This window comes from Canis lupus, chromosome 20 (assembly GCF_003254725.2).
Source record: "Canis lupus dingo isolate Sandy chromosome 20, ASM325472v2, whole genome shotgun sequence".
NCBI lineage: Eukaryota > Metazoa > Chordata > Mammalia > Carnivora > Canidae > Canis > Canis lupus.
The window spans coordinates 51,064,112-51,075,542 of record NC_064262.1 but is presented as its reverse complement, the minus strand read 5'-3'; the positions used below and the strand labels follow the sequence as shown (position 1 = coordinate 51,075,542).

Sequence of the window (11,431 nt, the reverse complement as noted above, 5' to 3'; positions counted from 1 at the left end):
CGCAGGCTCCTCCCCTTTCTGCCACAGAGATGTCACTCAAAGGACGTGAAGCGCCGCGGGTGAACTCGGCGCGTTTGGAAACAAGCCACAGACTCCGGGGTTTGAGGGCTTTATTGGTGTGGAACCCCGGGATACAGCCAAACCCCCATCCTCCCAGCTGGAAGCTCAGGATGGATTCTCCCCCACAGCCTCTTCGGGCTGCCTAGACGTCAGGGGTAACCAAGTGCTCCCCTGGTTCACACGGTAGGTGTCACTCCGCTTCTGCACCCCGAAGACGTGCAGTAAGGCTGCGACGGTAGTCACCACGCCCAAGATCGCTAACACCCCCAGGACGATGTTGACAGCGCGGAGGTTCCGATCTATGCAGAGAAGCAAAGAATAAATACACACGTTCTGCCGCCCCACCCCCGCCCTGGCTTTCCCATCTAGACCAGCCCCGTCTTGGCTCACCCTGAACGTTCATCACCACAGTCACAGTGTGTACGCCTCGTGAGCTGGACGCCTTGCAGGCATAGGTACCAGTATAGTTTAACCTGACGAAGAATGGGACCCCGATAGGCAGCTCGACGTGGGAGCCTTCGTGAAAACAGTGCATCTGGGGGTCCGGGTTGCCCCGAGCCTGGCACTGCAGGACATGGGTAGTTTTCTCTTTCCACGTCAAGCGCTGGGGACATTTGGCTTGGTCAATCTTGGGACCGTCTGTGGATCGGTCAAATGATTAGACACACTCGAGGCACCATGGCGCAAAGGGAGCAAGGGTTTAAAGATCATAGGGACCCACTCACACAGGACACGCAACTGGACGCTGCTGTTCCTGTGTAAGGTCTCCCCATCCACCTCGAGGGTGGCATTGCAGAAGAAGCTGCGCCTGTCGTCCATCTCGGTGGCGTTTAGCTGAAACTGGGCAGGCTGTCCAGGGGCCGCGGCCGGAAGTCCCTCCAGCATGACCTGGACGCGGGCTCCGGCCGCGCAAGTCACAGTCACTGCAGTCCCCTCGGAGGCGTTGGGTTCACTCAGGTTTATGGTGGGCCCCCAGAAGCCTAAAGAGGGGGCATTGTTCTGGAGCTTACTGACCACTCCCTTCACATGCGTCAGACCTCACCCTTCCATCTGCCTTTTTCCTCTGGGGGTATCCGACCCATGCCTTTACGCTACTCGGCACCACCCTCAGGTCCCACTCCAATTTGGGATACTCTAGCTACACCCTTCGGGTAATTTAGGCCCCTCCCACACGACAATCCCTGCAGTCGCAGTCCCTCTCTGCAGGCTCACGCCCCACCTCTCGTTTAGTCCCCGCCCACATGTCCCCAGGGACACCGAAGCCCCGCCCCTTGCCCTCCGGGTCTGCCTCTTGGCTCCGCCCCCTCTTACTGTAGACAGTCAATTTTTCGCGGGCCTCCCGGCCGTCGTTCCCCAACGTTATGTTGCAGACTATCTCCTGTGCGCCCTCCTGCTCCGCTCTCGCTACGGCTGTGGCTGTGGCACTGATCGTGTCCCCGTGGCTCTCGACTGTAGAGTTCAGCGTCTGGTTCCCCAGCGCCAAGTGGACTTGGGCCTCGGAGGCCGGGAACAATCCTTCCAGGATGCAGTTCACCGACCGAGTCGTTCCCACCTCCAAGATCCGAGGGACAACGAGGTGCGGAGCCGTGATGGGCAGTGCTGGGGAGAAGGGTAGGCGTGAGCAGGAAGAGGTCCCAGAGCCGTCGGCGCCCCTTTACCGCCTGAGACGTTCGCAGCCCCGAGCCAGGCTTCTGCCTTCCCAGGACACCTGTTCCTAGGACGCACCTGCTCAGGCTTCTTGTCAGCTACCGCGGCCGCGAGGCTCCCAACTGAGGCTGCACCGGCCTCAGGGGCCAAGGGCACGCCTTCCCCGGAGCCGCTGAGGGTCCAGTCCACTCCATTGTCAAGAAACCTCCCGGCCAGGGCGCCCCTGCGCTGGCTCAGCTCATCACCTACCCTCTGCAGTCCCGTGCCTCACCAAAGGTTCGGAGCTGCCTGGGCGCCGAGCTGTTCTGGAACAATCCCAGCCCTCGGGGCCTCAGGTCCAGGTCCGTGCGGCACGAGAAGTTGGCGAGGTGGTCCTCCCTGCCCGCCGCCACCGTGAACGTGACCTCGGCTGGCTCCCCGACGGCCGGTTGCCGGCTCAGCTCCTCCTCCCCGCGGAGCAGCACCACCGTGAGGTTGGTCCGGGGCGCCCCGCCTGCCACCTGGCAGGTCATGGTGAGGTTCTCACCCACGGGCTGCCAGCGGGGTAGGGGTGCCAGCTCCACTCGCTCCGGGAACCCTGGGGCGGGGGTAGGGAGGGGAGAAGTGTACTTATCAGCCGGCCCTGCAACTCCTACCCCCACAGAACAGGGAGGAGGCTGAGGGTGACCCGGTGCAGAACTGAACTTTGGGTTAATCAACTCGAAGGGCTTAATACTGTGTCTGGAGAAGTGTTTGCTATTGTCATTAGTATTATGATTGCTATTTCCTGTTTTGTGGGATACTCTGCCAGACTCTGAAATAAGTCAGATTTTCTGTTCCTGAGAAAATCACAGTTAAAAAAAAAAAAAAAAAAAAAGGAAGGAAGGAAGAGGACTAAATTGGAACTACTTACAATGTTATTAGTACTCATAAAAGTTCCTGTTTATTTAGAGTTTTCCTTAGACTTTCCAAATGTCATTCACCTTCGTTCACACAGCAACCAAGTGAAATCTCTATTATTCTTCTCCTTTATAGATGAAGAAACTGAGGCCCAGAGAGGTGGGGTTGAGGTGATCCACCCAAGAACAGACACGTAGCCAGAAAGAAGCCCTGCTGGGGTTAGAAGGTGAGTCACCCAGACTCCAGACCAGTGTGTACACCTGCCTCCTTGATGTCACATCCAGGGACTCCAATGGCCCCTCTCCCAGCCTCTGTCCTGGACTCTGCCTTTGGCCTCCTCTGTCAATCCCAGGCGCCTGAGACTCTTACAGGGAAGCCTCTCAGGGTGCTCAGGCACAGTCTTGAGGGACTCCACACTGCCAGGCTGGATCTGCTCCCAGCTGCAGCTACAGTGCCCCTCCCAGGCATGTATACCAAACCCTGGGCCTCCTTTGGGAAGCATCGTATACCCTCAACAACTCAAACCTTGATCTCAACTATGACCCTGGCTACTATGAAAAATCTTTAACATCTTACTGTAGGAATCCCCTGCTTTCCAAAAATACCATTACACCACTTCATTTTTATGAAAGACCTACATTAATTGTTAGTACCTGTTCTCACTAAGTAAAAGAAATGCAAAGAGGATTTTTGCTTTTAAGAAAAAATGACAAAGGGTGCCTTGGCATAATTGGTTAGGCCTCTGACCCTTGGTTTCAGCTCAGGTCATGATCTCAGGGTCATGAGATCAAGCCCTGTATTGGGCACTGCGCTCAGCTCAGAGTCAGCTTGAGATTCTCTCTCCCTCTCCCTCTGCCCCTTCTGCTTATGCTCTCTCTCAAATAAATAAATAAACCTTTAAAAAAAAATTTGGTGAGAAGCAAAGATAGCACTCAGCATTGGATTTGCAATGAGGAGTTACAAAGACAGCAGGCACCCTGTGCAGTGACAATGGCGGTCAAGCTCCTTCACCAGGATCACACTCAGCGTCTCTAGCAGCAGATGAGCTTTGACTTGTGTCTGCGAGCATCGGTGCTTTAGCTCCATTTATTTGGTACATCCATCAGCAAGATGTATCCTATGGTACCAGAAAAGCCTAGGAGAGGTTAGTTTTTGGGTCTGAGAATACTCAAGGTTTTTTCGATATAAATTAATTACTTCTTCACTTTACATCATTTTGTTTTTTAACAATTTTATTTATTTATTCATGACAAACACACAGAGAGAGGCAGAGACATAGGCAGAGGGAGAAGCAGGCTCCCTGCAGAGACCCTGATGCGGGACTTGATCCCAGGACCCCGGGATCATGACCTGAGCCAAAGGTAGACACTCAGCCTCGAACCATCCAGGTGCCCCTACATCATTTTGACTTACAAAGGTTTTATAGGACTGCTTTACTTTGGGATAGTTGGAGAAACCTGTATTTATAATTTCAGAGTACTTAACAAAGAGGCCCCCATCTCAGTCTCAGGCACCACTGGTCAGAGATGATGATGTGCTGGCAAATGCTACTAATGCTCAGGAACTAGGGGATGGGGTGTGGTGGGATAGCCCCAACCTGGAGGACTTGCCAATCTCTAAAGTGTACATAACTCCCACTCTGGCTGCTTTTTTTTTTTTTTTTTTTTTTTTCCTGGCTGCTTTTAAGCTACAATGTGGCCCAGGGTTTGGAAGAGATGAGTACCATTGGCTCCTGTGAGCCAGAACCATGTCCTGACACACCCACATCCAAATCGACTCACACACAGACACCTATTGACACAGAAACAGGCACTCACACACAGTCCTGGATCCTGACATCAACGTACTCACTTTCACATTCACGCACACACACAGAGACTCATAGACACCCACACAGGCACACACAAATAGGCAGACAGATGCTCATGCATCTGTAGGTACACATGTACACTCCTACAGACATACATAGACTCACAGACACACACACAGGTACACAGACAAACACAGATGCTGGCCCGCAGCAGGAGCATACACATGGTCACATCCGTATACCACACTTATCTATGGAGGCTTCACGAAACAGTAAGAACCATGAGTGACATACTCTATTTTCTGATCATCATATTCCTTTAAATGCAAAGAAACTCTGGCAGGAACCATAAGAAACTGGTAGCAATGGGAGCTGGGGAGATAGACTCATCTGTTAGGAGCAAGGACTTGAGAGCCAGATGACTGGCTTCTCCACTCATGGACTGTGAGCCCTGCCAAGTGACTTTACCCCACTAAGTTCTGTGGTCCTCATCTGTGGAGGGAGGCTCCTAAGTGTACCTCCCCAGCCTGGAGCTTTTTAAGGATTGGATGAGCACCTAGTGCCCACACTGAAACAGTGAGCACTCCCAGCCAGCACTAGGAAATGAGGAAATGGAGGTTGACTTTTATGCCTTGTTATAACTTTTGATTTTGGAACCACATGCATGAATTATTACCTGCCATAAGAATAAAATAAATAGGGGCACCTGGGGGGCTCAGTTGCTTAAGCATCTGCCTTCAGCTCAGGTCATGATCCCAGGGTCCTGGGATTGAGCCCCGCATCAGGCTCCCTGCTCATCAGGGAGTCTGCTTCTCCCTCTGTCCCTCACCCTGCTCGTGTTCTCTCTCTCTCTCTCTTGCTCTCTTCCTCTTTCAAATAAATAAAATCTTTTTAGAAAAAAGAATAAAATAAATAACAGACATGAGACATCTTTGAAAAAATGCTTGTTGGGACCAAGTAAATTGATCTCACAGCTGTTGCCTTGGCATATGGTTGAGATGCATCTCTCTCTCTCTCTCTCTCTCTCTCACACACACACACACACACACACACATTCAGGTTCAGACTCTGGGTCAGAGGACTGGTCCATCTCTGCAAACTCGGGGTTCCCTGCTCCCCCTGCACCACTGGTCATCTACCCCCACTACTGCCCAAGGCCAGTCCCAACTCTAGGTGCCATCACTCACGGTATACTGTGATCTCAGAGGAGCCTACCATCTGGATGTCATTGCAGAAGCCGGAGCAGAGGACCTGGCTGTCACTAGTCACATTGCTTAGCAGGAAGGCTGCCCAGCCCAGGCCGTTGCCCACTGGCTTCTTGGCTAGGGATGTCTCTAGAATGATGAGTCGAGGATTGGGGCAGTCTGTACTGCAGTTTACCAAGAAGGACCCTCCAGCAGGCACCAGAGTGTTCTCGACCTCCAGCCTCATTTGGTATTGCTGTGCCCGGGCACCTGTGGAAACAGAGGGACACTCTGCTGATTGTTCGGGTACCCCTACTTACCCACCTGCAGGCCCCACCTTTCAACATGACCTCGCTGCCTTCACGGTGCCTCAGTCGAGTGGGGAAGACAGATGATGGATCAGGAACTGGGGGAAAGCCCAGAGAAAGACTAGGGGAGACCCTGATGCAGCCCGTGAGCCCTCCTTCCAGAAGAAGGAGACAAAGCCAGTTTTGAAGGGAAAGTAGAAGTTATCTGAGTGAAAGAAAAGTGATCCTGGCAGAGGGAAGAGTAGCGACAGAGGTCCAAAGGGATTCTGTGTTGGGGTGGGAGACAAGTCACATGCAGGAACTAGTCCTCGGGGAGCCCCAAAGGCTGAGGTGAAGAGCCAGAACTTTCTATTGAGGCCACTGGAGAGTCCCTGTTGATGTGAGTTTAAGGAAGTGTCACTGCAGCCAGGGCAGCAGGGGGGTGCTCTTCCCTGCCTACTCCCCCAGCCTCTACCAGCCCCCCATCTCCAGCCCTCTCCAGCCTGACTTGCCTCACCTGAGGGCGGCAGACAGCAGACCAGAAGCAGGGAGATGAGTGAGTTCCCGTAGGCCCCCAGCAGCAGCCCCGAGGGCAACATGGTGACCAAGCTGCAAAAGGAAGTTGCCTTAATGAGGGCAGGGGGAAGCAGGCAGAGCACTCGGGGACGGAACCACAGTCACTGTCGAAATTGCAGAAGTTCAGGGGTTACTTTTTTGCCCAGAGCTGGGGAGGGCAGGAGAGATATTCTGTGGCCCAGGGGGTCCAGAGTAGGGCACCCGGCCAGCTGGACGTGGTGGCTGGTGAGTCTTGGACAGGGAAGGCCTGACTTCAACTGCTGAGCCTCCAAATGAACCAACAGGAAATGTTCACGCGGTTATCTTTGTTCTCTGAACTAGGAAGACTGGGGTGAGGTGGAGGAGGTGAGACACCTCCTTCCTGCTGAACTTGGGTAAAAGAGGGGTGTTCTGTTTCAGAGAGGAAGTTAGCAGGGGATCTCCAGACCGGGACTGTCGTTGAGGTGATAAGGTGGGATTTCAAGGCAACGTTTCAGGAGGACAAGGAGGGGACGTCTATGCGGGGTGTAAAGGCATCAGCATGAGCTCTCCATATTCCTGGGATGAGGCAAATAAGAGGTGTGGGGGCGATGAGGGACCCCTAAGATGAGTGAAGACATGGAAATGAGCAGAGTCCACATCGATTGGGCCCTTGTGCCTGGCTCTGTGTTGACCTGTCTGCATGGCTGCTATGGGGCCCTTTACCTTTGAAGATCTCCAACGGTCTCCCCCATTCCCTGTGGTCCATGCTGAGGTGGGGTGTTTGGAGCACAGCTGAATCCCGAACCACTGACTGTCGAAGATGCCCCTTATAACTGGCCCTCAGCACCGTCCTTATGACCTCCTTGCATGCTACTCCAGGCAGCTGGCTTCTCCACACCCCAAAAATGGACTGGGGGGCCAGATGGTTACACCAATTTCCACTTGCTCCATCTCTCGAGTTTTGACCTTCCTTTGTGCCTCTGATCCGAGCTCCAGAAAGAAACCTCGTTGAGGTCCCCGATGGCACCCAGCATCCAACCATCTCCCCATCCTAAGGCCATGCCCCCTCCTCTCTGAACTGGACCATCCCCCCATCCCATGTGGCCTCTCCCCTGCTGCCCCTCCCAACCACCCATCTCCCACAATATCCTGAGAGAGTGACCAAAACCCAAATCAAAACTATTTGTAAATAATACTGGTCTCCCTCACTTTTCTAAAGTTCCGTTACGCCACTTCACTGTTATGAAAGCCCTCCATCAGTACCTCTTTTTTGTTAGCCAAAAGAAAGGTGATGATAATTTTCCCTTTTATGAGAAAAGATGAAAGCAAAAATAGTATTCAACACTGGTTTTACAGTGGACATTATAGAGGAAGTGCCCCCCGGGAAGAGTGGCGCCACCAAGGCTTCTCCACCAGTCTATTGGTTTTTTTAAAAAGAGTTTATTTATTCATGAGAGACACACAGAGACAGAGACACAGGCAGAGGGAGAAGCAAGCTCCACGCAGGGAGCCTGATGTGGGACCCGATCCTGGGACCGAGGGATCACATCCCGAGCCAAAGGCAGATGCCCGACTGCTGAGCCACCCAGACGTCCCACTTTATTTAGGCTGTTTTGACTTACGAAAGATTTCATAGGAACGCTTTACCCACGCGTGGCTGGGGAAACCTGTATATCTGTCAAGGGCTTATCTCCAGGTTATAGAAATTCTTGGAAGTTACAGAGGAAGTTAACAGGGGATCTCCAGCACTGTCCTTGAGGTGATAAGGTGGATTTCCTTTTTTTTTTCTCTAAAGATTTTATTTATTTATTCATGAGACACACACACACACACAGAGGGAGAGAGAGAGAGAGGCAGAGACACAGGCAGAGGGAGAAGCAGGCTCCATGCAGGGAGCCCGATGCGGGACTCAATCCTGGGTCTCCAGGATCACACCCTGGGCTGAAGGTGGCGCTAAACCGCTGAGCCACCTGGCTGCCCCCAAGGTAGGATTTCAAGGCAACATTTCAAGAGGATACTTGGGGGGACTTCTAGGAAGGGTCTAAAGGCATTAGCACAAGAGCTCGATATTCTTGGGGGTGGGGGAGACACAAATACAAGACCACAACTCAACAGCAAACAATAAATAAAATAAAATAATGGGCAAAGGACTTGAATAGACATTTCTTCAAAGACACTATATAAATGGCCCATAAGCACACACAAAAAAAGATGCTGAAGATTACTAGTCTTTAGGGAAATGCAAATCAAAACCAGAATGCAATAGCACTTCACAACTATTAGGATGGCTATCATCAAAAAAATAAACCAAAAAACCCTGCAGAAAACAATTGTCAACAAGGATGTGTAGGAGTTGGAACTCCCCTACTCTGCTGGTGGGAATATAAAATGGTGCAGGCACTGGGGAAACCAGTTGAGCGGCTCTCTTCAAAAAGTTAAACATAGAGTTATAAAACAAACCAACAAAAATGTAGAATTATATTACCCAGCAAACCAACAAAAATGTAGAATTATATGACCACTCCTAGGTAGGTATATCCTAAAGGGACTCAAACAAATACATATATGTACACCGATGTCCACAGCAGCACTCTTCACAAAAGCTGAAAGGTAGAAGCAACCTGAGTGTCCATCAGCAGATGAATGGATAAAAAAAAAATATATGGTATATACATATGCATATACATAGAGTCAAATATTATTCAGCCCTACAAAGAAAAAGTTCTAACATGTTACAGCATGGCTGAACCTCAAAAACAGTACACCAAGTGAAATAAGCCAGGCACAAAAGGACAGATAGTCCACTCATGAGGTAGGTACCTAGAACAGACAAATTCGTAGAGAAAGTAGAATGGTGGGACACTAGGGGGCCTCAGCGGTTGAGTGTCTGCCTTCAGCTCAGGGCATGATCCCAGGATCTGGGATCGAGTCCCATATTGGGCTCCCTGCGGATAGCCTGCTTCTCCTTCTGCCTATGTCTCTGCTTCTCTCTCTCTCTCTCTCTCTCTCTCTCTCTCATGAATAAATGGATAAATCTTTAAAAAAAAAAAAAGTAGAGTGGTGGTTACCAGGGGCTGAGGGAGGAGTGGAATGGGGAGTCCGTGTTAATGGAAACAGCTTGGGAAGATGAAAAAGTTCTGTACACAGTGCTGTTGGTTACACAACATTGTGAATACATTTAATGCCACTGAACCATACACCTAAAAAATGGTTAAAATGGTAAGATTTATATTTCGTTGGGTTTTTTTTTGTGTGTGTGTGCTTTTAAAGATTTTGTTTATTTGAGAGAGAGCAGGAGTGAGAGTAGGGAGGGGCAGAGAGAGAGGGAGAACCAGGCTCCGTGGTGAGCAGGGAGCCTGATATGGGGGTCAATCCCAGGACCCTGGGATCATGACCTGAAGCTGAAGGCAGGCTCTTTTTTTTTTTAAGATTTTATTTGTTTATTCATGAGAGACAGAGAGAGAGGCAGAGACACAGGCAGAGGGAGAAGCAGGCTCCAGGCCGGGAGCCCAACACAGGACTCGATCCCAGGTCTCCAGGATCATACCCTGGGCCAAAGGTGGCACTAAACTGCTGAGCCACCTGGGCTGCCCTGAAGGCAGGCTCTTAACCAACTGAGCCACCCAAGCACCCCAAGAGTTATATTTTGTTTATTTTACCACAGAAAAATAAAAGACATATGCTTATTTTGATTTGTATCCAAGACATGAGATGGATTGCTGGATGAATAGAGGAATGGATAGATCCAGTATGATCAAGCACATTTAAGCAGGTAAATTTGGCAATTCAGGTAATTATGGAAGCTAAAGGTATTCACTGTATTGCTCTTCTAACTTTTTATTTTAAGGTTTTATTTATTTAAGAGCGAGCAACAAGTGCATGCGCACATGAGTGGAAGGGAGGAGCAGAGGGAGATGGACAAGTAAGCTCAACACTCAGTGTGGAGCTGGACATGGGGCTCCATCTCATGACCCTGAGATCATGACCTGAGCTGAAATCGAGTCAGATGCTTAACTGACTGAACCACCCAGGCGCCCCTTAACAATGCTTCAGTACAAAAATGTTGGAAAATAAAAACTGGATCCTTGATGGATCTGAGTGGCTGCTTGAGTCTCAAAAGGAGCGACAAGCTGACTTCGAGTGCCTCCTGCTGAGAAGGCACAATGCCTTTTGTAAAAGTCTACCCAAGAAATGGAAACTGAACCTGACCATTGGTTGGTCAAGGTGAGGACAGAGGAACATGTTAAACTACACCACAGGGGTGACATGGGACTGAGAATCCCTACAGGACGAACAATCCAGTATCTTTTTTTTTGTTTTTAATTTATTTATTTATGATAGTCACAGAGAGAGAGAGAGAAAGAGGCAGAGGCACAGGCAGAGGGAGAAGCAGGCTCCATGCACCGGGAGCCCGATGTGGGATTCGATCCCTGGTCTCCAGGATCGCGTCCTGGGCCAAAGGCAGGCGCCAAACCGCTGCGCCATCCAGGGATGTATTGCAAGGGGGAAAAAAAGAAAAGAGGAGCCTAGAACTTCAAGGAGGGTGCCCTTAATCCACTGCAGGACCATGGGCCTTGTTTGCATTTTTATTGGAACCAACTGTAAACAAACACTAAATATTTAAGAAATCATTGGGGGAATCCAAACACCTACAGGCTACACAAAAATATTGAGGAATTATTTTGAAGCTTTTTAGGTGTGATAATGACAGTACTGTTTGTGGTCTGTCTCTTCAAGATGCATACAGGTGAAATGATGTCTGCGATTTGCTTCAAAAGTCTCCAGTGGCTGGGGTAGGGATGGGGTAGAGCTGAAACTAGACTGGCAATGGGTATCAGAAACTGCTCGTGTTGGCTGTTAAGTTCAGGTTTGTTACATTATAATTCCCTGTTTTGCATATGCTGTAAATGGTCCATATATATTTTTAAATAAGTAGCTACACAAGAATAAGCATGATCATTTCTTAAAAAAAAAGGTGTTATTATTTATTAATGAGAGACAGAGACATAGGCAGAGGAAGAAGCAGG

At 50.2% G+C, this 11,431-nt stretch overlaps 1 protein-coding gene across 6 annotated transcripts; it reads right to left on the bottom strand.

The window, feature by feature from the left end:
• Positions 1 to 93: 93 nt before the first annotated feature.
• ICAM3 (intercellular adhesion molecule 3) lies at positions 94 to 7,171 on the bottom strand. 6 transcript variants are annotated; one of them, XM_035702756.1, is made up of 8 exons: positions 7,128 to 7,171; positions 6,385 to 6,476; positions 5,584 to 5,850; positions 1,979 to 2,284; positions 1,372 to 1,659; positions 786 to 1,040; positions 451 to 699; positions 94 to 359 (listed from the first exon to the last, which is right to left on the bottom strand). In XM_035702756.1, exons 1-8 carry the CDS (start codon positions 7,154 to 7,156, stop codon positions 166 to 168), a joined length of 1,680 nt encoding a protein of 559 aa, XP_035558649.1. In that variant the 5' UTR covers positions 7,157 to 7,171; the 3' UTR covers positions 94 to 165. The 6 variants fall into 6 exon arrangements, with proteins under 6 accessions (XP_035558649.1, XP_025313261.1, XP_035558650.1 ...); XM_025457476.3 differs by lacking the exon at positions 7,128 to 7,171 and adding an exon at positions 6,578 to 6,723; XM_035702757.2 differs by lacking the exon at positions 7,128 to 7,171 and having other exon boundaries at positions 6,380 to 6,725.
• Between the last annotated feature and the right edge of the window lie 4,260 nt (positions 7,172 to 11,431).